This window comes from Solea senegalensis, linkage group LG9 (assembly GCF_019176455.1).
Source record: "Solea senegalensis isolate Sse05_10M linkage group LG9, IFAPA_SoseM_1, whole genome shotgun sequence".
In the NCBI taxonomy this organism is placed as follows: domain Eukaryota; kingdom Metazoa; phylum Chordata; class Actinopteri; order Pleuronectiformes; family Soleidae; genus Solea; species Solea senegalensis.
The window spans coordinates 4,264,912-4,291,508 of NC_058029.1; the positions used below are offsets into that span (position 1 = coordinate 4,264,912).

Below are 26,597 nucleotides of genomic sequence, written 5' to 3' on the forward strand. Positions count from 1 at the left end.
TACCATTCCAAACAAGGCGCACTGGCGTAGTTACAGAATGGGGGTTTGGTGCGATCAGGTGACTCACCCACCACACAGCGCCTTTCCAGCTGTCCATCACGTCCTTAGTAAGCTTGACTGCGGCTCCTCTTTTCACCATCTCATGAATCTGCCTCGTGTAGGCTTCCTTCCAAAGGGGATCTCTTGTTAACTGCTTCTCAGTCCTCAGGAACGTTGCTTCTACGGCCTTCCTGTTGTTGGGAAGAGATGCTGGGTTTTCCTTCCAAGGGTACTTTGCGTCCCAGTGCGGCTGGTCACTGTGAGTGTCACTCTTTTTAAAGGTTAAGCCTGCCTTTATCACCTCAAGCTCCTTTTCGTCAGCAAGGGTCATCTCCTTCCCTCCCGGTGGGCACTTTCCACAACGGCACCCTCCACAGGCGGGGTTGCAGGCAGCGCCGATACTGTCCCATCTCAGCCATTCGAGGACCTCTTTGTTGCACATAGCCGTTCTTAAGTACTGTTCGGTCACCCTTACTTTTTCAACAAGGCGAGGGTGCCTACCGCCCACAGTCTTGCCCAGAGGGCCGTTCCACAACACCAAATCACCGATCTCTTGCAATTTATTTGGGGCTAGGGAGCTTTCTCCAGCGCCGATTAGTAGATCGATGCTCTCAGGGCGAGTCAGCTCCCCCGGTTCAACTCCTGAGAAGAACTTCTCCAAGTGCTCTGATGTCACTACGTGACCCACTCTCGCGATGGTGTCCAACCCATAACAGTTCAGTTGGCGAAGCCTCAAAGTCTTTTGCGGAGTCCAGACCTTTATTGTTACTCGGTACCTCTTTGTTTGTATTATCTCTTTAAATGTCTTTACTCCATGCAAGGCAATTTGGACAGGTTCACCAGTTAATCCGAGTTTCTCTGCAACTTGGTGTGTTATGTAATTCGTGTCTGAGGCAAGGTCGAGCATAGCTCCAATGTTGTCTCCCCCTTTTGTTGTGACGAACATAAGCATCATGAGGATAGGGCGTTTCGGCTTGACTTTACACAGCTTTAGTAGGTTCCTGTCGGTACACACAGTCATCGTTACCTTATTTGTGTAGGCTTTGCGCACTCTTTCTAGCTGGTCAGGCGATAATCCTATTTGGGCGAGCTCCACCTCTCGTCCCGCTGTGGAACCACGAGGTCTCCCCGGCTTCCCAGTGACCTTCAGGCAGAGAAGGTAGTGGTGATCTGCCGGACCGTCCTTACACCTCACATTTTTACAGAGGAACCTTGCAGTGCAGACACCGTCGGCTTTGTGGTTCTCTAGGCATTTTTTGCATGATTTTGCTTTTTCGACCAGGACCTTTCTTTCTGACGGGGAGGCTTTCTTAAACGTTGTACAGCGGAACAGTTCATGCTCTCCCTCACCGCACACAGCGCAAAGTTTCTGCTTGTTATCTTCGGTACAGGTCATAACTTTAGTTGCAGTGGCTCTGGTGAACACCTTTCTCTCTCTCTTGCAATCTGCTGGCTTCTCACGGTAATTGGGCCTTTCAGATGCGTGAGTGGCCTTTGGTTTGCTGGGCAAAAGTGCCTTTCTTCTAAGCATCTTCTTTTGGCTCTGCAAGAACAGTAGGAGCCTCCTGATACGGGTCCCAGGATCAATACATTCTTCTGAGTCGCATTCCTGGAGAAGCCACTGTTCTTGCATGTGGTCAGGGAGGCCGCCCTCTAAAGCCCGCATTACAACGGGGTTATTCATTGCTTCCTCCCACCCCAGGTTTGTTAGGTCCCTTGCCGCTCTCTCTAATACCAAGATCAACTGTAACGTATCACTGGGCTGAGGGTCTGTCACAATCGGTCTCGAACATAATCCCAATATGATTTCGTCTACTGTGGCCGCTATGTCTCCGTAGCAGCTTTCCAGTTCTTTGAAGACATCGCTTACATCCTGGCAGTACGATAACTGGAGATCATCTATTACAGACTCACTTATGCTTTCCAACAGCTGAAGCTTCATAACCTCCTGTGATCCTGTGGGGTCCGCCTGGGCCTGGATTCTCCCCCAGTCAGCTTTCCAGCGCCAATAGTTCCTTCTTTCTCCAGAAAACCTGGGTAAGTTTATTGGCTTGAATTTTACTGTGGGTCGGGCAAAGGAACTGTTCATACCAAAGTTACTGGCTTGCACTGTGTTCTCTTGTGCCATGCTGGTGTTAGCGGACGCAGTGTGAAACCGCGTCTGTGGTCGTGGTGTACTAGTGAAGGTTGGAGGCTGGGCGAAACTGACAGTAGGTCCATGATTAGGTTGTTGTTGTTGTTGATGGTACTGGGACCGTTGAGGAGGCCCATGAGGGGGGCTGGTGCCACTCCTACTCTCCATGGTACCCTGTCCGATTGCTGGACTGGTACTAGTGTGCTCGCTTCTATTGTCCTCCTCTTCGCTTCTCTCACTGCTGTCTTCTTCATTGCGTTCGTATGCTTGCGGTGTCGTTGCGTTTACCTCACCGCGACATGCCCACTTCGCCATTAGTTCCTCCTTTTTAATTTCCAATGTTAAAAGAAGTCTCCACTTTTCTTTCCCATATGGCCGATAGTCTTTCCAAACGTACACAGCGTCTCTGAGTTCTTGGAGTTCCTGATCCAGTCCCTTCCTTCTGGCCTCTTGCTGACACTGCTGTAGCGCACTTTTCCTGCCAAGTACCTCGGCCTGGTCGAAAGCTAAATTGAACCGTGCCACAAGGGTGCTTATTTCTGGCTCAGCATCCTTAAACCACAACATTTCCATTGTCTCATGGTACCTTTGCCCAATGGCGTCCCTCTTTGTCAGAGTGTCTCTTAACTCACAGTTGTCGTCCGTTGAGTCTATTTGTTCCAGTTCTTCGATATATTCACTGCAGGCGCAGACGAAAGTATCATAGTCATTCTCCAACCCTGCCAACTCTTGCGACAATTTTCCTGTGCCTAGACGACCAGCCTTGAAATTAAGGCAGTTTATACGCGTCGTTAGGCTCCGCTGTGCATTTGATCGCTTCCGTTGTAGGTCTTCCAGGTCTGGCTTGTCGTCTGCCATTTTTGTGTTCTTTGAACTCCGGAATTGGAATTGTTCAAAGGATTTGACTCTCTGGTTCGTTGCCAGTGACTTGGTTCAAAGGATTCAGTTCTTTGAACACGTCTATGAGTGGCACACGGATGTCAACGCCCCCAACTGTCGACGTGTCAATGTCACAGTCTGTGAGGCTCTTCGCCCAGAAGAGCTCGTTGTTCCTTGTGCAATCCTCACAACCTTATTCACGGCTGCGGCACTTCTTTTAATCCTCTGTGAGGCTCTTCGCCCAGAAGAACTCTGAATTCCTTATGCACAACCTTATTCACGGCTGCGTTGGCTCTTCTGTTCCAGCTTCTCCTCTGTGAGGCTCTTCGCCCAGAAGAGTTCTGAATTCCAAGTGCACAACCTTATTCACGGCTGCGTTGGCTCTTCTGTTCCAGCTCTTTAGTAATTCACGACTGATTCGCTTCACCAGCGTCCTGGTGCTCCACGATTGTCGTCCTCCGCTCGGCTGTCCGTACTGCACTGATACGTTGCCAACAACGGTTTTATAACTGTCCAGATTTCTGCTGGCTGGTCTTCCCAGCTCAATGCTCCCTTCTGGAAAGGGTGACCAGAACAAGTATGGCGGGCACAACTCGACTGTCTTTCTGAAGGTTTATTCCACATACACAGTTAAGCAGACGTCAGTTAGCAGTTAGACAGTTTGTTATCCACTTACTTCAGTCAGTTAGAAGTTGGAAGTTAGACAGTACCTTGTTGGTGGTAGAAGTTAGACAGCATCTTTTTAGCTACTAACTACAGTCAGTTAGACAGTCAATCAGGTTATAAAACCGACAAATCGTACAGGTTCTGATGATAGATGGATCTACAAAGGCGCATACGAAAGCAATACATAACAAAACATGGCTTTGACGATGCACCTTAAAGGCACTTTAAAGGCAACGGTGCTTTGATACCAGTTACAACAATGAACAGATAAATAGAATGAAAGACAAATAGCTTTGCCTGCTAGAAAGTTCTACAGAGGGAGAAAACTGATTTTTCTTTGAGATATCTGCAAATCTCAGAAAGAGATAAGTGATATTCAGTGACCACGCTCTGTCTACGTGGACATTGATAATGATATTGATGATGAATACCAATGACTCAGCAAATACTTGATCTGCTGTTCCATAATGTGGAACAGTATTGAAGACCGCTCACTTTCAGTAAATACTATTGAAAAAAAAAAAAAAATTTAATAACATTAACACATTAAATAAATGAGTTTTCTAACCACTAAAAACACCTACTGTTCCTCAGCTGGAGGCCTTGGTGGTTACTAATCGGCGAAGTGGATACATCCATGTTTTCCATAGCCCAGTCAGTGACAAATTATTTGTTGTAGTGAGTGGCACTAATTATATAGTTTAATGTTTGGCTTTACAATTTACATGTCTCGTAAAGGCCTTATATGCAGACTACCAGTAAATGCTTAAATTTCCTGATTAGCTCGCTCCCCATGTGGAGAAATCTACTGCAAATATTGCTTAACTCTGTCATTATTCTCATTAACTTCAGAAGTTACAGCAGAGATGGTAAAGCAGATGAAAATGGTGTCCAAAAGGATAAAATATATAACCTCAGTTTTTAGATATTTCAACGCAGAAATGTGGCATAATATCTTTAACGGAACAAGTCGTTGCAAATCAGCTTCAGGACAAGGACTGGGATACCAGTAGCATCAGTTTATTTCCACTAATATATAGATACTTTACTGCAAACATATAAAAGTTTCCCAAAATGTCTACACGTGAACCCACTTTTTAAAGATGGGAAACAATCACAACATCACTCATGACAGGAGCAATTTTTTCAGCCATATCTGTATTCATTTTGAACAGGTAAACAAGTAAACTTCAATTTATGCATGCCATTTAAAATACATGCACAACACATTTCTCCAAACCTGACCCTATCTTTGGGAATCACTGTACTAGGCTGTGAGTGTGTTGTCTGATGTAATATGATGTCATGTCCCATTGTGATGCAGCAAAAAAATGAGCCTGTTCTAAGTGGACAGTCATGCAAAGGAACCCTTTGTTGGCAACTTCTCCAAATTTAGTCCATTGAAATCAGCAAAAAGGTTTTTTTATTTTTTTCATGCAGGTCTCAAGTTGGTTTGAACACAGCCTTGGTTTCACACGTGAACTGTTGCTCTAGCTTTGACTCGCCATGACAACAGCCCTGTGGCAAGCTTTTCATGAGGGACTCTGTCTAAACTTGACCGCCTACTGTAAAAGCCGATGTGGCATAATACTTGAATCATGGAATGTCCGTGGGCTAGTAAAGCTCGAGTGCTTCAAGTTTCCTCCCCCAAAGAGGTGCTTTTGAAAGGGACTGGAATTAACTGTGTGATCCTAAGATGTTTAAACTCAATTAGTGAACTTTTCCTAATACATTCCTTTCTAACTCCTCAAAGGGATGAGTGAGGGGCACCAGTAGTTGATTTGTTTGAGGCTCTAAAGATCCACCCATTTTCAAGAGAAAAAAAGGGGCGACTACCCAGAAAAAGAAAAGCCAGAGGCTGTGGTTTTTGGTTTTCTCAGAAGTGTTGCACCGTGAACACACACACACATCGCTGAGACACAATTCCTCAAAACAAAATGGAAGCACCTTCCTTTCCATGAACTGTTTGTAAGATGAGACATTGTCAGTGTTTTCATTAAACCGTTAGCAGTCTAGAGGAAGCATCAAGTTCAGTATCAAATACGCAGCTAGAAGCTGCTCTCAGGACAGATACCTCACAGCGTGCACATTTTTTCCTCCACACTCTGCTTCTGCACGCATTCAGCAGAACACAAACATAATCCATTTCTGATTAACACAACTACTGAAGGGTAGATCTGCCCTTTTTAATTGGATCTGCATAATTTCATGGACATCATTTCAGACAGACAGCTACCATTTGTGATAATTGTGAAAAATGACATTGACTGTTTCTTAAATAGTAGCTGCTACTGCTTCAAATTAAATCATTTTATTTGTGATTCCTATTTAAAAAGCGTTTGAATAGAAACAGGAAGGTTAATATACGTTGATTCGTTGTGGGAGGCAAATATCAACTGCACTGCGATGTGAATTCCTGTCGCATGTATTTGTTTCAATACTGGTTGAACTGAATTCCCCCGAATGACACAACAGGCCAAATGAGTTCACTGTGACAGGTTCAATCATTCATATACTTGTGTTTTTTTATTTACCCTGTACCATCTCTCTCTCTCCCTCTCTCCCTCTCTCCCTCTCCCCCAGCTATCCATTGTTGAGGCTTCCCCTTCCTGGGACGGGTCCTGTAGAGTTCACTACAGGGCTGCGAGACTACAACGTCCCTTCCCATGAGCCTCAGGGAGACCTCGGGGAACGGCCCAACTGGGTACGAGAAAAGAAAGCGGACACTCATATAAGACGTACACGCACACACCCTGGTATTTTTAGTGTCTAAAACTGTCCTCATCTAGAAACAATTTCTAATCTCAAACCCCTGTCAAACTTCTAATTCGAAGTTCATATTTATAAACTGAAACTAGTTCTCAGTTACAGATCAGTCTCACTGCTAAGGTGGAGGCTGACAGAGAAGGAAAGCCAAAAACAAACACACAGTAAAATTGTCAGTTGCCTTTTTATCGACTGCGTTTTGGCTGATAACGTCGCAAACCGCGGCATATTTCCTTCCTCCTAAAATGACTGTTTCACCGCCATGCTTGTGTGTACGTGTGTTCCGTGTATGCTGTAGTATCGGGGTCCTCCAGTCGCCTACATCCAGCAGGTGTTGGTGAAGGCAGCAGTGTCTCCATGGGACAGCAATCTCGTACCAGTGGACATGTTTCGGTCACCAGTCGGCCGCGTCTTTGGTTTGCTGGAAGAGATTCGTAACCACGTACACACCGACAGGTAAACAAATGCAATTTATACTTGAAATGACAATAGTAGAAGATCTGATCGTCGTTCAACTTGTTGTTTTGCTGGTTAGCAGAGGACAGTTTAAATCTAAAACCTTTTCCCAAGAGTCCGATGAATGGAATGCTTTTGTCCTGGTTTAATTATCTTTTAATTATAATACTTTATTGAGTTAACATTCACCTCCTCCCTTCTGTCTTCCCCTTGTCTCTCCTCTCTCAGCTCTGGGGTTCGCAGTCTGGAGACGCTATGTCTCCAGGTGACGGACCTGTTACCAGGGTTACGGCGGATGCAGTCGGTGCTTCCAGAGCACGGCTGCCTGCTCGTTTCTCCCGGCAACTACTGGCAGAACCAGCAGGAGCTGTTCGACTCCGACCCCGACCTCCTCAAGACCATCCAGAAACACGAACCCAAAGGCCTGCACACCTCAGCCACACTGCGAGGTTTGAGTTAGAGTTCGCACTGACCCTTAACGTTCAGAAGAGTTCATGCATAAATTCTGAAATGCCTCAAATCATAAATATTCACGTATGCTATGAGTGAATGAGTGGGAGATTAGTGTTATCAGCAAACTAAGAGGCTTTTATATTGACGGAGAACAAGTATATTCATTCCACGGAAACCTATTGAATTCTACTAAAACTTTACCCACTGACACAGTGAAACAAATCACCCCAGAGCCAGCTCAGCATTCTTCCTCATCCTCCAGCTCAAGTGATTTAGAGGTGGGAAGATTATTGTGGTGCTGGAGTTGGGCACAGCTTTGGCTGCCAGATACAGTCAGACTGATACTCTTGTTCACACTGAGCTGATGTAAGGCCAGTCACACTGCCATGGGAAAGCTGTGAAATAAAACCCTGCTGTAAAGTAGACGACAGGGGGGGACTCCACAGGGTCACCCAGTATGAATTATGAAAGGGCAGACAAGACATGAGTGTACTTCAACACAAAGGTGCAAACAAATACATAGATGTTAGATAAATAATTGTTACACATGTTACTGGTTGTTATTCCTGGCTACATTCACAACTGACTGGTGTTAATAAGCTTTTAAATAAGTGAAGATACCACCAATAAACAGTTGTTTTGAATTAAATTGGTGAACAGCGATGAGCAAAAACCATTAAATTGTTGTTTTTACACTGTTGTGCTTCAGTATGTGGGTCTGTGAGAATTATTAATTTTATGTGTGTGTTCACGCCGTCTTACAGATCTGCTGTTTGGCGTTCCTGGAAAGTACACAGGGGTCAGTCATTACAACAGGAAGCGGGTAGTGACGTACACCATCACTTTGGTGTTGTCCAGCTACGATGCAACGTGAGTCACATTTGCAACAAAAGAGTAAATACATTTGGTAGTTACAATTCAATGTGGGAGTAAAAATGAAGTAGTTTTTATTATTGTTTTTGTGTTTAATAAACTTTCTTAATTCAAGTCTGCTATTTTTTTTATTCTGGTACTTGAAAATTTTCCGATACAGAAATCGGTCTAATCATCAGTCTTCAATTCAGTTCCTTAATTTTTATGAACGAAACCTTCTAAAGCTTCCAAAGACAACATTTGTTAAGTTAAAATCCCATCCAGTGATTTTGACCAGTATCGGACTGATACCAATACTGAGTATTGTATCGGCTCATCCCTGCTAATTATGGATAGATTTTAATTTAACTGGTTGGATTTTTTCAGACTAGTGGTGCTGAATTTAAGAATATGAGCCAGTTTCATAAAATAATTGTTTGACTAAGCTTCTCTTCTTGAATCTGGTCTGACAAACTTGATCAAACAGTCCGCTAGAAACAATAGATGAGCCTTCACCTCCATCACACTACAGTTTCCTTGCAGAAACTCTATACAGTCTCTTCCACTTCCTGCTCTGGATCTGGTGATGATCTAGAGGTGTGTGTGTGTGTGTGTGTGTGTGTATTCAGGTTCCTGGGCAGCCTGCGGGCTCGTCTGAAGCAGCTCCACCCGTCGGCCAACTGCAGCCTGAGAGACGACCAAATGGTTCACGTCCACTTCAAGGAGGAGATCGGCGTCGCCGAGCTCATCCCTCTCGTCACCACATACATCATCCTTTTCGCCTACATCTACTTCTCCACGCGTTAGTCCACCGCTCTTTCCTTGTTCACACAAACAGTTTGGAAATAAAATCCATACACCTGCCCTTTGCACCTTTTTTAATGGTCTACATGCTTGTTTGTGAGTGAAGGCTGTTTCTGCCTGGTGCCTGGATAATCCTTGCACGGGAACACTGTACCGCTGCAGGAATGCACCCAGCTGACACCGCAGCAATTTGCCAGTACAAACATTAGTTCTGGAAACGATCACGCACTGCGCAAGGGCACGAAAATGAATATTCAAGCTGATTAGTTTTTTCTCATTTGGCACCTTGATAAAGGCATTTTGTTCTAAAAATAATCTTTTCCTGGAACCTTGCAAGATTTATGAAGGTTAACACGTTTCGTTTCATCTAAAGAAATGAAGAATTAAGCATATTTAACTAGGGCAAATAAATCCACAAAAACTGAATGAGTTTGGTTTGTGGACAAAACAAGACATTTGAGAATATCATGATTTCGAGGTTTGGGAAACACATTTTTATGGACCAAACACTTTTGATCCCAACTCAAATTATCAACACTATTTAACGTTGTCAGTTGTTTGTATAGTTACAGTATCCTGCCTTTAACATGACTCTCCTTTTCTTTGCAGGTAAGATCGACATGGTGAAGTCTAAGTGGGGTCTGGCTCTGGCTGCTGTGGTCACAGTCCTCAGCTCGCTGCTCATGTCTGTGGGACTGTGCACACTGTTTGGCCTGACACCGACACTCAATGGAGGGTAGGAACCCACACACTTATACATTCTGAAAACTCATGGTTTGGAAGATCACCAGATAGTGTAATTTTAAAACTGTTCTTGTTGGTCAGTAGAAGGCAACATGTTTTTGCATAAACAAACTAAACCTTCCTCCGGAGCAGAGAGTCACAACACCAAAGCATCCGAAAACCATTCTGTGGGTCTGTTAGCTTCACCGGAGCCAGCCTACTCTGCAAAGCAACCTAAAATGAAAGGAAACAGGCAATACAATTTGTCAATGTGGGCAAAGCAATTCTGCCTCCTGCAGCTTTTATTTGGAAAAGGATAAATGCTGAGGAGTTGCTTGACATTTTATTTTTAATATAAGTTATTTCTTAAAGTTATAACATAATTTAGCTTCATTTTTAAAAAAAATGCATCCTGTTAATAATTCCAGGTGCCGACAGCTTGTCACATTTTCATCAATGTCTTATGTTTTTTTCAGAAAGACAAGGACAAGTCCACCTAGATACATCACACACTCACACAAATATATCTCAGTTACAACTTATTGACATCCCATTTCTTCTCCGTTTACCTTAATAGATATCGGTTAATGTTTACAGCAAACTTGGCAAGAAGTCGTGTTTTTAGTGTGGATGGGGAAGAACGCAAGTGGGTGGAGCTACATTTGTGGGCATGGATATAGCGATGTTGACGTTTAATAGTTGTCCAATCACGTGAGGAATATTAAAAAGCAGACGTCATGGCGTCATAACGGCACAGCGTTGTCCAGCCACTGACTGAGATCAACGCAAAACTGGTGTGGGCCGTGCTTTGGCTGTTTGCTTAAACACACACACATTCAAGGTCTAACACATGCAAAATGAAAACCTCACATTGTGCTGACTCGTGGTTGACTCCAAATAAACAGGACTGCAGAGATAGTGGTGGTTTGTATTTGCTGTGAGTTACGTTACTGGGTGCGTCTCATGTAATGCTCGGCGCCCGATCACCTCTGTGACCCAGTTATGCAGTTATATCTGTAGCATGAGCTTATCTCGATTCTCTTAACTTATCTCGCCACATTTCATCAGAGTAACATTCCCTGCAGGTGACTGTCAGATACTCGGAATCACCCTGAACCTGTTTTTTTTTTTTGTGCTCTGGAAGGAAAATAAAACTTGTTTTCAAAATAATTACTTTGGCCTTGTGTCACATAACTCACCTGTTGCTGTCAATACGACTTAGAATTTGGAGTGTTTATCATGCATTCTGGTACCATTTTCAGTATGAGTTAATATTGATAATTATCACAACAATTTCCAGCTAATCAAAAACTGATTTTTGCACCTGAGTAGTAAGGCTAGTAAGGTCAATGTGGTTGTATAGTATAATTGTTTACACTTGTGTACGTTTTTCTTGACTATTATTAGATTTACAGCCCAAAGGAACTACATTATTAACAAGGTGTTCTTATTATGACATAACATCGGCTCAGAGGAATGTCTTTATCAATGTCTTGCCACTGCCGCTTCTCAGTGACTGAGACCCAAGAGGAATGCAAGGGACAGAAAAGTTGTTTTCTCCTTTTTAAAAATTCTATATAGCCAAGCATTTCATTAATGATTGACTAGCATTCCATTGATTTCTGTCACTAATTGACCTTCCTGTGTATGCATTTGTAGTTTTACGCCTTAGCTTTAAATCGCGTAACAGTTTACAAAGTGGAAGTAAAACATGTACTGAAAACTAATAGATATTGTTGTGCGAAACTTATTTGTTTTATTGTACAGTTCAAATACAATTAAAACTTAATAATGAAAAAGGACAGACTTTGCTTTTGGATGCTTTTAAATGTCAGTGTTACATGGGTTACTAGTATTAAACCCAGGCAAATGTGACGGGAGGAAATTTCCCTGCTTCCGTCAAGCTATACAATTCAGGAGTCCAGTTCTACTTTTGTCCATTTCAGTATTGAGGTTACAGCTGTTTCCCCCTCGTCTCTGTCCGCAGGGAGATCTTTCCTTACCTGGTGGTGGTGATCGGCCTGGAGAATGTCCTGGTCCTCACAAAGTCCGTAGTCTCCACACCGGTCGACCTCGAGGTCAAACTCCGCATTGCTCAGGGTGAGTGTTTGTTCTGCTACTCATCAGATAATTATTCTGCTCTTTTCCTGACAAGTTGGCATTGTATGTGTTTCCAATGTGTTTCTGTCTTTTTACAGGCCTTAGTAATGAAAGCTGGTTTATCATGAAGAACATGGCCACTGAACTTTGCATCATCCTGATTGGATATTTCACACTGGTGCCAGCTATCCAGGTAACAGAAGAAGAATAGAAAGACAACCAAAGAGACAAAATGAATACAGAAACTACAAGAATCCAAAAAGAAATATCAGTTTTGCCAGTTTGGCGTTGTGTGCTCTACTCACAACACCTACAGTGTGTAATGGTTTGACACCGCCACTGTTTCTTTTCTGTGCAGGAGTTCTGTTTGTTTGCTGTTGTGGGGCTGGTGTCTGACTTCTTCCTGCAGATGTTCTTCTTCACCACAGTGCTGTCTATAGACATCCGCCGCATGGAGGTGAGATCTGTCACACAGACTAAGTGTGTTACTCTTATGTTGTCTCAAGTTCCCCAGAAAAAGTCAGTAAAAGTCAAAAGAGGATTAAAATAGTATTAGGCCTATGTTTACCCTGCATGTGAGGGGAGAAGGGGAAGAGAGAGAGTGTCTGGGTCATAATTACTCATTGAGCGAACATGTTAGCTCTTCTCATTTACAACCTCTTACGTAACACACACACACACACTTACACTGCCTGGCTAAAACAGCTTTCGCGCCATAAAACGTTATGTTTACATACATAAAACTACAATGAAAGTACCTTTTAAACCCTCAACCCTTTAAAGAATATTACATGAAATATCACATTAAATAGAGATGTCATTGTTGGTAAAGTCAATGATTATGTCTTTTTATGTGCTGTGATGTAAAGGCTGGAAAGCTGAAAAAATGAATGAAATTAATCTGTAAAGTCTGTATGTTTTTAGCGAGAATCACAATAAACAGACTCTAAACTAACTTACTGTAAAAAAAACAAACAATGTGAAATGTTAAATTTTTATTTATGGCACAAACAAACATCAGAATAATTTCTCTCCTCTTCAGCTGGCCGACTTAAACCGCCGTCTGCCGGCAGAAGCGGGGCTACCTACACCCAAGGCCGGGCCGCTGCGACAACGCGAGGTCCCCCCGCCACCACGACCCTCCCCGCACACAATCACCTTCCAGACTCCGCCCTTCATGGCCCTGAGGCTTCCCAAGAGGCTGCGCGTGGTGTACTTCCTGGCCCGCACGCGCCTGGCTCAGCGTATCATCATGGTGAGAGGACGCATTCAGACATGACTGCAGATGTGTTTGCTACAACATATGATTTAAAGCTTGTAGTGAGTGACCTCAGGTTATGCTGGTTAAAGCCTAAAAAATGATCCACCTGAACTGATTGATTATGAACATCCATTTGCTTTATTTCCAGGTTGGCACTGTGATCTGGATCGGCATCCTCGTCTACACCGACCCAGCAGGGATCCGCACCTACCTGGCTACACAGGTATCTGATCAAAGCCCTCTGGGAGACCCTGGAGGAGGAGGAGGAGGAGGCAGCAGCCTTCCTCACCACCTTGGGGTCGCTCCGGTCTTCAGAGGTGGAGATCCCACCAGCACCCTCAGTATTCACGCCGCGCCAGAGCCGACTCCGTTGCCTGAGAACCAATCACAGGGCCACCATGGTTCAGCCATGGCAGGCTCACTCCCTCAGGCCCCGCCCGCAGTGCCTCACATCACCTGGGGGGCGGAGGATGAGGAGGGCTGGAGGAGACTGTCCTTCAGGCACTGGCCATCGCTCTTCAGCTACTACAACATCACTTTAGCCAAGAGGTAAGCACCAGCATGAGATGCTAAATCATAGTGGATTTTTACAAGATGCAATAAAAACCTAACCCCTGAAAAAAACCTTTAGAAATTCCTGCGGTGGAATTCATTTTGGGTTTTTTCTTGGAGAAGAGAATTTCATGTAGAAACTTAATTAAATGTCTGTTGTGTTTTTCGTCCTTGTGAAAACCACAGTGATGCGGTGGCATATCTGAAATTGTTGATGTGAGCCAACTTGACCCTGAACTCATTTGTACACTTTGACTTGGAGTGCTGTTTTCTTTATAGCAAACACAAAGATTGATTCCAGTTCTGACCTGTTAAAACTTTGGCGATCACAGGTCAAGGCCGCGTGGCCTCACGCAACACATTCCCTTCACAACACTCCTCCGGTTATTATTTAACATCACGACTCAGTAACAGAGAGACTTGTCCATTTTCAGATACATCAGCATCCTGCCCGTCATTCCCGTCACTGTTCACCTGAGCCCCCAAGAGGCCGTCGAGACACGTCACCCTCAGGACACGAGACATCCTTCGTTACCCATTCCCAAAGTGTCCGCGGATCTACAGACTGACCTCACCCTTTACAAGTGAGTGCTCCAACACCCACATCCAAATGAAAGTGTATTTCTTAATCATCTAAAACTAAATCATCAAAAGTAGAAGTATTTTTTGAAATCTATGACGAATAATTCAGCGTAAACACAGGCCCCAGAACTCAAAGGTCTCTCCCTCAGACTTTTTCTGCAAAATACTTTTTTGCACATGGTCGTCCATCAGCTGCAGTTTGAGCACTAAAATAAAGTCCAAGGTGATCTGGGGCCAAGGTCATGGCACATAGAGCAGTAACATTAACAACCAGCAGATCCCATTCTGATAAATTACTCTTTATCACGTTGCAATCAATTATTGAGGTGAATTGATATCGTAAAAGAAGTGACGAGGAAATGTGTGTTTTTAAATGTTTCATGGGATGAAAATGTTCCCTCGCTGTCATGGACCTCTGTCGCTTTTAGAGGAACACACGTATAAAGGAGCAGCTACACCTTGTTTTTTTTTGACTGCATGATGCATGAAGTTCCTTGTGTCAGGTGTCACTGGAGTGATTGTTATCTGAGGACAAAGACGCGGTTATCTGATGACAAAGAATCGGGACAGAGAGCAGTGTTTTTTTCAGCAGTGTTTACTGTTGCTAACAGGACCAGCCGGGTTGACGGGCTGCTTTTAGGAAATCACTGATCTGTGATCTGAGAGTGGAAGATGGTTTATTTTCTGTGAACTTCATGTTTATACTGTGTTAACTATATCCATTACATTAGTGTCGTTACGTGGAGTTTATCTTTTTTTCCCTTGGCAACATGATTGTACAGCACCTTTCAAATATGATGGCAGAGGAAACACACACCTATAAAATTGCACAAGATTAGAAGCCTGTAAATCCTTCTATATTTATCTCGCTGGGGAATTTAGCTTGATGTGTTTTCTGTGCTGTGTTGTGTAAGGCGGCGCGTTGTCACTGCCGTATGGAAGGTCGACTTCTTTGTTTCATCTTTGGACGGTTGATAGGGGGGTTATCAGCTGTAGCTGGGGTCAGGGTCTTGACCTTCAGAGTGAAGCAGCAGCTGAGGTCGTGGCTTGTTTAGATGACATTGAAACAGAGACAAGACCACTGTGATTAAAAAAACAAAAAACTACACCAATGGTCTGTTTCTCCAATCTAAATTTGATGTATTTATGCACATTTTATAGTACATTTTAAATAAACATTGTGTATAAACTAAATACTGAATACATGAAACAGGTAATCAAAAAAAAAACCTTAACTAATGGATGAAAAAATGTAATTTTAGTGACTTATTCTGTCTATTTTCTCAATTAATTCAGTAATCGCTTGGTTGATAAAATGTCAGTGTGTTTCTCAAACCTGGAAGTGAAAAAAATATTCAGTTGAATGATTTATTTTATTATATGGAGCAAAGAAACCAGACATTATTCACCTTTAAGAAGCTGAAATATGGACCTACCTCTAAGTGGGTCTGCTTCTAATTAATTTGACTATTTTGTTGTTCCTCTTTATTACTATTTTATCAGGTTTTTCTCCTCAGGCATTTATTGCCATTTACTCATTTTGTATCATTTTGCTTAAATTATTTTGTTAGGTTGCAGTTTTTTTGGTGCTCCTGACCATTTGAAATAAAAACCAATAAACTATACTTGAATATTTGATTATAGACGATCCGAAAGATGGAGCACTGAATCTTTCCGTTTGAATGTTTCCTCCCATGCAGAGTGGCAGCTCTCGGTTTGGCAGCAGGCGTCCTGCTGGTTCTGCTGCTCTTCTGTCTCTACCGTGTCCTCTGCCCACGTAACTACGGTCAAAACGGTGTAACCCACGGGCGCCGGCGTCGGGGGGAACTACCATGTGACGAGTACGGGTACTCGCCGCCCGTCAGCGAGATCTCACCGCTACTGTTGAGGGGCCACAGCATGGTGAGTGCAGAGAAATGACACTCCGGTTACATGAACCTGCATGTCGATATAAGCTGTTTTTTAAATGTAGACACAAAATGTCGGTCAAGGTTCTCGGTCCTCGGTCCGCCAGGTCATAGTCTTCTTCAGTAGTTGACTGTAGGCGACTGGACTTACTCAAGTTGAGTTCAAGACCTTTCACCTCTCATGCAAGAGGCTTGTTAAGTAATGACTTGCTGGTGAGGAAAAACAGGTATTTAACCTCTCTAGAGAGTCTTTAAGGTCTCAAGCAAGGCCCGTCGCCTTCAGCCAACTACTGAACCTTCACAAATGACAAAGTGTAGTATCTAAGAGCTCCGAGACTCACCTTATGCAGAGTTTTGTATGGAAGAACAACAAAAACAGCTTTTAAAAGGTTTAAAGCAATGACTAAGACAAGATACTGCTCATCATTTAAGTATAATGCTTGCTGGCTTTAAACAACAGAAAAATATAGTTTGAAAATAGTTGAATTTGTCTGTTTCTTATTTTATTGTCCTTCAGGACATTGAGTGTTTGGCCAGTGACGGGATGCTGCTGGCCAGCTGCTGCCTGGCTGGACAGATTCGTGTCTGGGACGCTCAGACTGGAGACTGCCTGACCGTCATCTCAAACCACGGGTGAGCTCGCAGTCACATCTCCCTTGAACCTGTCCTTGTTTTTGCGTCCAGTGTTGAACTCTTAAGTGATTACTGTGTCTCCCTCTGTGTTGTTTGTAGGCTGAGGCGGAGCAGCAGCAGTGGCTGCTGGGACCAGCGGGACGGCTGGGACGCATTGAGCGGAACCACAGAACCAGAGGCTCCAGGCTCTGACGGCTGCGACCGCTGCAGCAGCGGCGACGGCCCGTCAGAGGACGAGGGTTACCCACTGAGACGCCGCACCGCTCCCGCCCGACCGATTCTGTTCAGCGACCAGCCCGATCTCACCCCACTCATTGACACAAACTTCACCTTACAGCCACCCTCCCACCTCTCCACCCCACCCAGGACAGGGTTTGACTTTGGAGGTCTTGTGGAACGCGCCTACATGGAGCACGAGCCCCCGTCGCCCTCTGCTCACACCTCTCCGTCCTCCGCCTCCTCCTCGCCACCTTCGGGCTCTCAGTTCCACAGAAGCCCCAGTTTAGGGGACGCAGCCGCTCACTTGACCCAGGAAAGGGCCTCCACAGCAGGGACGCAGGCGATGCCGGACTGGGAGAGCTCCATCTGGGCCATGGAGCTGAGGGGAAATCTGATAGCAGCTGGGAGGAGCAGTGGTAAACTGGAGGTGTGTAAAATGATACCTTCTCATGTCACTCAAAGTAAAGTGAGAAAATATACACTTGCAACAACGTAAAATGAGACTTGACTTGTGTTTACAGCTGTGGGACGCCGTGGAGGGGTCGTTACGCTGCAGTAATGATGATGGCGTCTCGGGGATCACAGCTCTTGCCTTCCTCAACAACAGGTTAAAGAAAAACACACACAGGAAAACACAGTAGTTGGGATTTTGATGGAATACTTAAATATCTTGTAAAAGAAAGTGTTTCTGCTTTCATTTATTATATTGTGGTTGACACAAACCTCCTCTCACCTGTTGTATCCACTATTTTATTAGCTCAAACTGTTTCCTCTGTGCTCATTCATGTTTACCTTCTATCAATATGTTTTTCTCAAGTGTAAAAAATGTAATTTTATATTTCAAGATGTGTTTTCAGTGCAGCATCTATCCTTAGTTTTATCATTTTTACGCCTCGTTCACACCGGACAGGTCGGGGGTGCGGCGTTCCGTCATATTTACAGATTACAGATTGTTCACACTGTCTGAGAAGCTCCTGCAACGTCTCGTCTACTTTTCACACACGACACGTGCAGTTCCCAAGAAAAAAATAGTCTCTTCACAGTGGTTACAGTGTCCAGGCTGAATATGAATGCATAAAAAAACATAAATATTGTGTTTATATCAAGTGAGGAACAGATTCTCTCTCTCTCCTAAGTGAGACGCTCATATTTACTCCACAGTGACACAGAGTGTTGATTTTCATTTTGACTCCTCAGAATCGTCGCGGCTCGACTCAACGGTTCTCTGGATTTCTTCACCGTCGAGATCAACAAACCTCTGGCTCTGCTGCAGTACAGAGGTGAGACTTCTGATGTGTTTCACTGCATCTCTGTTTAGAGTGTTGTTTTTATTCATGAAATTTAACTCTTCCAGCTCCAGCTTGTTTTTTTGTCTTTTTTGAAGGGTTTTAACTGCTTAATATCACCCATCATCATTAAAGTTAATTAATTTCTCCCCTATTTAAATTATATATAGATAGTTGAATGCTAAATAGCTTAAAAAAACTACATCACAATTTGTGGCATTTATGTCCTGTGTCATATTTTTGATGATTGAAGTTTTCACACAACAGATTATTAATTTGGCAGCGGTGCTGTTGCTATCGTTTCCTGGAACACATTGTTAGAAATTATTTTATCGGCAACTGTGATTGTAAATCTGAATTTATACTGTTTGTTTTAAACGTATTATTGCTTAATTTTTAATCAAAATGCTAAAAAACTAAATCTGTGGTTGCGGTTTTAACAGTTTGACATTTCATTACTGGATTTGATAAAACGTTTAAATATTAAAAAATGTGTTTGGTGCGGAAGAGGATTAGGGCCACACAGGAAAATATATTTGGTTTCTGACTTTAAACTCCAAATTTCTGACTTTATTCTCAGAATTCTTAAAATGCTCTCATAAAGTCAGAATTCTGAGAATAAAGTCAGAAATTCTGAGTTTAATGTCAGAACTCTAATATTTTTTTCCTGTGTGGCCCTGATCCTCTTCTGAAATCTTCACCAGTTTTGTTTTTTGATAATGAAAGAAATCCACAGACTACATTATGGGACATACATCTAGATGACTCCACTTTTATTAAAATCAAATAAAATAATAAAAACCCTGGGTGTCCTCGCCCCGCAGGAGCCCCCGGACGAGGCAGCATCCCTCCATCTCCCTGTTACAGCAGCGAAGACGCCATCAGCCTCCAGCTCACGCGCTCCATACAGTGCGCTCACCAGAAGCCCATCACGGTGCTGCGAGCGGCCGCGGGGAGGGTCGTCACCGGCAGCCAGGACCACACAGTCCGGGTAAAAACATGTCACAATACCACAATACTTTATTAAAATTCAATGTGTTGAATTTGCGTCCTTTTAGAATTAAAGTTTTATGTATTTTCTTACCTGTGTTTGATTTTATGGCCTTTAAATTATACTTAAAGCGTCTTCGAGCAGCCGTTTTGAAGAATTGCTTGTATTGTACACACAAGTTAGTGAACATACAAACTGGGCATAGGAGCACTGGGCAAACCCTCCCTTTTACAATTCCCTTCCCCTTTCCATCGGCTGTACAGAGACTTGTTTGAAAAAAAATGCTGCTTTCTGGATGTTTTTCCTCCGATTTTTACTACCAATTCTCAGGGGTAAAATACCTTTGTGAGGTCAGAGGAGGAGGAATTCAAAATGATAAATGCAGCAGTAACTCATAACAGTAACTCCAGTAATCACTCATCACAAAAGCACCGTCTCTGAACTCGCAACACGTTGAAACTTGAAGTAGAAGGGCTCCAGTCTCGAGGCTCACTCTTCATCAGGTGTTTTGTGTACCTAATAAAGTGGCCATGTATGAGGAGAGTTGTTTTTGTTACTGTTGAGTCTCGACTGATTCTCTTCCGTCTGTGCTCATTTGTCAGGTTTATCGTCTGGAGGACTCGTGCTGCCTCTTCACGCTGCAGGGTCACTCGGGAGGAATCACTGCCATCTACATAGACCAGGTCAGTCCCACACACACACACACGCATAACATTTACACCGCGGTATTCAGTTTTCCTCTGAGCTTTCTCGTGTGCGTCTCTGTCTCCGTCTCTCAGACGATGGTTCTGGCGAGCGGAGGGCAGGACGGCGCCATCTGCCTGTGGGACGTACTCACGGGGAGCCGGGTCAGCCATGTTTACGGTCACCGCGGTGACGTCACCTCGCTGGTCTGCACCCACTCCTGCGTCATCAGCTCGGGACTGGACGACCTCATCTGTATCTGGGACCGTAGCACGGGCATCAAGCTCTACTCCATACAGCAGGTACTGTCCAAACTTTTTGTTGAGCTTTTCTAACTCGCACTGAGTGAGCCTGACCTCTGTGTCTCTGTGCTCTCTCTCTCCTCGCCAGGAGGCGGGATGCGGGGCCAGTCTGGGCGTGATCTCCGAGTCTCTCCTGGTGACCGGGGGCCAAGGCTGCGTCTCCTTCTGGGACCTGAACTTCGGGGACCTGCTGCAGACAGTCTACTTGGGCCAGAGCAGCGACGGGCAGGGCGTGCGGCAGCTGCTGGTGCTCGACAACGCCGCCATCGTCTGCGACTTTGGCAGCGAGCTCAGCCTGGTGTACGTGCCGTCGGTGCTGGAGAAACTGGACTGACGGACGCACGGTGGGAACACGAACATGCAGACAGAGCGTCTTTCTTTTCTTTTTTTTACTTTCTCCTGTCGTTTCTGACACTCGGTTACTTTCCTCTGCACTTGGGGCTTATTTTTTTAAAGCAGTGAGAGGTTTTTAAAGGTTCGGATGCAAAAAAGCAAAACACTGCTGCACTGTTGACATTCACCAAGTTCGTGGTGGGTTTTGTTTCGATGTTTCTGACGTGAAGAGAATCCGGCAGTCACCAGTTTGTTTGTTCGTTCGTTTGTCTGTCTGTGTTTTTGGTTTATCGTGGCTCTGCCCTCTATGCTGCTGATGCGGGCGGGGCTTCACTGAGACCCCGCCTACTCTGAGAGGAAAGCGAAGCCTCTCCTTATTTTTTAAAAAAACAAGAATTCCTGCTGCCTCGCTCGCCGGAGCGCAGCCACCATGAGCTTGACACGTCGACGGCCTGTGTGGATGACGTGAGCAGTTAGACGTGAGTGTGTGAATGAATGAATGAGTGAGTGAGTGAGGCTCTTTTTAAGGCGAAACAGAGCTGCAAACAAAAAAGCGGTTATGAGTGCGATGTGCATGTGGGACAGAAGTGACGATTACTGTACAAAGTGACTGTTTTTATATGTATAAATCTATTATTTATTAGCGATACATTTTTAAAATAACAGTCTGTTTTATTAACGGCTAATCCTAGCTCTTAAACAAGATGGTGATTGTTTGTTTGGTGGGTTGGGGGCTCTACTGGGGGTATAAGTATAATTTGTAAAATATTGAAGTGGGAACACTGAAGTGTTTGCTGTTGTGGAGGGTGTGCGTGCGTGCGTGCGTGTGTGTGTGGATGTGGGGGGCGGGAGTTCCACCACGTACCCCAGGCTCAGCCTCGTATTCTGGGGGTCACTGATGCTGTATGAGGGGGCCAATGCTGTGCTACACCTTCATCAGGCTACCTCCTCTTTCCAAACTGCTTGAATTTCATTCGACAATACTGACGTTGTCTTGCGCAGGCGGTCTTTTCTCAGATGTCGTGTTTACATTGCATCTTTTTTTTAAATTATTATTATTTTTTCCATTCCGGCAAAAACATACACAAAAGAAAATACACCAAACTGTAAAATCACCCAACGCTGGACGTCGCGATTAGTCGGCGTCGCCGCGTTGGTGATGTAGATTTGGAATCGGGCCTCAAAGGCAACAGATAGACAGAAGATTTAAATAATAATGAACTCTTAAACAGTATATTTAAGTTGTTGCACTACAAATCATTTTTGATTCCACCAAATACTTGATATTTCCATAATCTCCTCGCTAAATGTTGGAGATTAATGCATATTTTCAGGAATTTTTAAGTCTTTTAAACTGATCTACAGTTCGGCATGGAGTTCATTTTGTGTCTTTAATGTGTAAGCGAACGATAGATTTGAGAGCAATTTGCAAAGAGAATGTTTTGAATTTACAAACAAACCTGGAATGTAGAAACTAAATTTTATGATATATGAACAAAACTTTTGAATTTAGAAATACATTTTAAATTTAGAAAAAAAAAATTGAATTTAGAAACAAGACTTTTGAATTTAGAAACAAGACTTTTGAATTTAGAAACAAAACTTTTGAATTTAGAAACAAAACTTTTGAATTTAAAAACAAAACTTGAATTTAGAAACAAAACTTTTGAATTTAGAAAAAACTTTTGAATTTAAAAACAAAACTTTTGAATTTAAAAACAAAATTTTTGAATTTAGAAACAAGACTTTTGAATTTAGAAACAAGACTTTTGAATTTAGAAACAAGACTTTGAATTTAGAAACAAGACTTTTGAATTTAGAAACAAGACTTTGAATTTAGAAACAAGACTTTTGAATTAGTAAAAATAAATCGTTGCATACGGTCAAAAAGTGATGTTTGGATTTGAAAACAAAAACTGATATTTGCATTCTGTGGCTTCCATATTGAAGACACTAAATTAACTCCGTAGTTGGGCATTATTTGGTTCTTATTCTTGTGTCGGACGTCGTGCTCACGACTCTTCCGTTGACGACTCTCTGACCAATCAGTGGCCCGGCAGTTTGTCGACGCCCTTTTTTAGTATCGGCTCGGCTCGCTTGGAACCTTGTCAAAGCAGAAACGGCAAAAAAGAAGCGTCGCGTCGAGCCGAGCACTGTGTAATGCAAAAGCGTCAGAAGTCTGTGCTCAAACTTAAATTCCACAATAGCTTTGTCGACTCAAGTCAAACAGCACGTTAGGTTGATCCTATCCAGCTTTTCACTCTAGGTTTAAGACTTTTTCTCAACAACAACAACATCCACAACGTATTTTCTCCAAAACGTCCACCATCTCACTGTTTTTGTCGTCTGTCGAATGTAGTTTCACGAGACGTGACAAAGAGAAGAACTTATAAAAAACCCAGCAGCTAAATCCTTTACAGTATCGCAACGCAACACTAATTCAATGCACTATTAACCCTCTGGTGATGCACACGCTTAAACTCGCTGTAGGCACTTATTTGAACGTGGGCAAACGTCACAGGAGCGGCGGACGTACGGTAGCTAGACTCGCAGACCCAGTGCTCACCTGCAGACGTCGAAGATCGCAGTTCTGGTTCCACGTTTCCATTTCACACACAAACAACAACAAGGATCCAAAACAAACTCTCGACGATTCAGTGTTGACATTTGTTTGTTCCACTGTGAAGAGAACCTCGACGTGTCGGGCAGAAACCAGACCTGTGATCCTCGTGGCGTTTTTTTTTTTTAAACGGTTGAATTGTTTTGTGTTTTCTGTCGTTAACAGTAGACGAGAATGTTTTAGACTTTTAAAGTTGTGTTTTCTAGTAAACAAAGCCATTTAAGAAGAAAAACCCGGCTGATGTGAATTTGAGTCGACGCTGAAATGAGACATTTTGGGCAATAATTCTGGCAGAAAGTTCAAAACCCAGTTTACAGGAATAGAAAGCTAACAGGGTTAGCTTAGCAAGAAGACTGAAAAGATGCTATATTTAAGTCATGATACGATATTGCTGTGATATTTAAGTCACATTATTGCGATATTCAAGTCACGATACGATATCATTGCGATATATAAGTCAAGATATATCATATTTAAGTCACAATATGAATTTATCACAGTATTGCAAAGATACTGAGTGTTTTCTAAAATCATGTGTTGCGATATTCTCACACAGCAGCTCTAGTGAGTATATGGCACCATCTAGTGGACTGAAATGGCAATTTATTTTTTATGCAAAATAAAATCAATTCTTCGTTGTCTCAAAAGTCAATGAAAAGTGTTGCGATATTTGACTATCGATGAAGACCTTGTTAAAGACATTCTTCCAGTGTGATTACATAAAATTGACAGCTTTCACAGTAGTTTTAGTGTCCATGGAGGCAGGAAAAGCCTGTGTCGGTCATAAATATGAGGTGACAGAAGGACAGATCAGAAACTTAGTTTACATACACATATATAGACGTACACACCACATATCCACTGTAAACCGGGCTTAACTCTCTGCCAGAAAGCGCTTTCCAAAATGTTGTACTGTTCCTTTAAATGTGGGGGAGGGGTTTGTGTAGCAAAAAGCTTCAAAATGAATGTTTCTGGTTGATCCCGTGCGGCAAACCGAACTTTCCTACGCTATGACATTTTTTTTTCTCCGCAGCTGCTGCCGCCGCCTCAACACAGTGGAGCATTTAAAGGCAGAATGCAAATATTTAACTCAATTGCGAGCCAACGTGGTGAAATCATACTTCAGTGTCACTTCTCACACGTTGTGGCGAAGCCTGTGTTTCGATCTACACAGGCTGTAGCAGTCGTGGAGGTAACTTATTTACTATTTTGTAACACAAATAATACAAAAAAAAAGACCACGGTAAGACTTTGTACTAATTTTCAAATAAAGAGGCTTTGATACGATGCACTTTGTGTACTGGATTTATTTATTTTTTTACAATAATGAATGATTAGTGACATGGTTTGTAAGGAAGAGTCTAATTTTATTTAATTTATTTACAGTGTTACAGACAAGAGGAAATAAAACATAATCTTCATGTGCTGCTCTGTTGCCATGACGCCACAAGTCCGTTTTTCCAACAATCGGCGGAGCCGCCCCAATACGTGACGCGTCGATGCAATGCATGCTGGGTGTTATTTTTTTTTGGTGGTGGTGTGTTTTGCAGAGCAGGTTCCATTTGTCACAGATGCGTGAAAAGAAAAAGCAACAAAGAATGATCGGGTTCAGACGAGTGCATAGTGATCTGGTCCCAGAAGAAGCCTCCGCTGCTGCCGCTACTGCCGCCGTCGCCACCATGACGGCAGGAGAATGTGAGTGCATTTCAGGTCTCAAACTCTGCCCCCTAAAACTTCAAAACCTGCCACCAGGCACATCCCGGTTAATCGTCACTAACACGTTTCCAAAACTCTCACGATTTAGCATGATTGTATTTTAAAAGGTCCAGAGTGTAAACGCCCATTTTCCCTAAAAACGTCCCTACTGGTCGTTCTTCAGCGTTTTTATTCCATCCATAAAAGTGTTGCGAATTCTCCCCGCATTACGTTGTCACATTTTTGATTCTCTTTGTTGGCAAAAATGGAATATAATTCACTTTACTTAAGTGTATGACTGCATTAAAATAATTTTAAAAACCAGGTTTCAGTAGCTATTTTAAATGTGTACGTACTTTTTCGCGTTTTGACTTCCTGGCCTGCAACAGCCACCACAGTTCCCCCGACATGCTTGGGGAAAGGAAGTCTTCAGTGTGTGCTGCATTCTGCAGTCTCACCCTTAGGTGTCACGAGTTCTTACACACTGGACCTTTTAAAAAGGAAAAGTACGATTAGAAGAAGCAGCTGCAGGCCTCTAGCGACGCCTGGTGGTGGATAGAGATATCTCAGCGCTTGTTGAGGCTCCACAGAGGGTCCAGGCTACTTAGCGGGTCGCCGCCCTCTTCCTCCCTTGTCCCATGGAGGCCCTGACCCTCCGCCGGTTGCAGGAAGCTCTGCTTGGTCACCCGCTGCTTCCCCCGGCCTCCGCCCTCCATGGAGAAGGCCTCGGGCGTCAGTGAGGCAAGCAGCTGCAGAGACGACGAGGCTGGCGGAGGACTAACGCTGGGGGCGGCCTCTGGGACCAGCTGGTGGTTCGTGGGTGGAGGAGAGGAAGGGCAGGCGGCGACGTCCAGGCCGTTGGGTGGAGGTGGGGAGTGTGGAGGGGAGGACAGAGGCGGGCTGAAGGAGGACGGGGGCCTGGTGTCTGCAGGTGGACTGGGCTCCTGGAACAGCTGGATGTCTCCCAGAGTGTCCAGGTCAGATACGATGGCGGTGACCGTCTCCTGCTGCTCGTCCAGGCCGCCCGTGGCCTCCATGGCCGGGTCTGTGGTGCTGGGCGGGCGGATGCTGAGCTTGGCGATGGTGGCCTGGATGGAGCTGATGGGCATGTCCGCGCCGAGGACAATGTCCTGCTGAGACTCCTGTCTGGAGTAGGACTGCAGAGACGATTCAGAGAAGACAAGACAGTTCAGATTAGTGTGTGTAAGTGAGTAAATGTGCCAGGGTCTATGCCTTTTTAATTTTCTATACCTTAAGTGTAAATGTTTGATGACAATAAAGTTACTTTTACTGTTTTTGGATAGATTTGTTGATGTTTTTCACTTTTCTATGCTTTCCTTGTGTGTTCTAATGTTTATGACTTTTTTATATATATATATATATATATATATATATATATATATATATTTTTTTTTCACCTTAATTTACAACAACTTTTTTGACTTTTATCCTAAAAACATTTTATGTCTTAAGGCATTTTTTTTAAACCTTACTTTACTATGACTTTTTGTCACATTTTGAACAACATACTAAAGTATGAATTTTTTGTCACATTTTGGACAACATACTACTGTATGACATTTTTGACTGATTTTGCACGACATACTATACTATGAATTTTTGACTGATTTTGGACGACATACTATAGTATGACTTTATT

General features: G+C 43.5%; 2 protein-coding genes across 6 annotated transcripts in view; one reads left to right on the forward strand and one right to left on the reverse strand.

The window, feature by feature from the left end:
• LOC122774801 (SREBF chaperone) overlaps positions 1-22,182 on the forward strand; it is a 33,964-nt gene extending 11,782 nt beyond the window's left edge. For all 5 annotated transcript variants that reach the window (XM_044034326.1, XM_044034325.1, XM_044034323.1 and 2 more), the window contains 21 exons: positions 6,302-6,422; positions 6,783-6,940; positions 7,169-7,389; positions 8,158-8,263; positions 8,875-9,047; positions 9,659-9,785; positions 11,760-11,872; positions 11,971-12,065; positions 12,231-12,329; positions 12,915-13,127; positions 13,282-13,682; positions 14,120-14,269; positions 15,968-16,169; positions 16,692-16,807; positions 16,907-17,453; positions 17,548-17,633; positions 18,224-18,306; positions 19,137-19,303; positions 19,906-19,986; positions 20,083-20,289; positions 20,378-22,182. In XM_044034326.1, coding sequence (XP_043890261.1) covers positions 6,302-6,422; positions 6,783-6,940; positions 7,169-7,389; positions 8,158-8,263; positions 8,875-9,047; positions 9,659-9,785; positions 11,760-11,872; positions 11,971-12,065; positions 12,231-12,329; positions 12,915-13,127; positions 13,282-13,682; positions 14,120-14,269; positions 15,968-16,169; positions 16,692-16,807; positions 16,907-17,453; positions 17,548-17,633; positions 18,224-18,306; positions 19,137-19,303; positions 19,906-19,986; positions 20,083-20,289; positions 20,378-20,623 — 3,712 coding nt within the window. In that variant the 3' untranslated portion in view covers positions 20,624-22,182. The remainder of the gene's footprint in view (positions 1-6,301; positions 6,423-6,782; positions 6,941-7,168; positions 7,390-8,157; positions 8,264-8,874; positions 9,048-9,658; positions 9,786-11,759; positions 11,873-11,970; positions 12,066-12,230; positions 12,330-12,914; positions 13,128-13,281; positions 13,683-14,119; positions 14,270-15,967; positions 16,170-16,691; positions 16,808-16,906; positions 17,454-17,547; positions 17,634-18,223; positions 18,307-19,136; positions 19,304-19,905; positions 19,987-20,082; positions 20,290-20,377) is intronic.
• Positions 22,183-25,503: 3,321 nt separating this feature from the next.
• LOC122774670 (zinc finger protein 236-like) overlaps positions 25,504-26,597 on the reverse strand; it is a 4,919-nt gene continuing 3,825 nt past the window's right edge. Inside the window, exon 3 of the mRNA XM_044034144.1 lies at positions 25,504-26,094. Within this exon, the coding sequence (XP_043890079.1) occupies positions 25,504-26,094 (591 nt within the window). The remainder of the gene's footprint in view (positions 26,095-26,597) is intronic.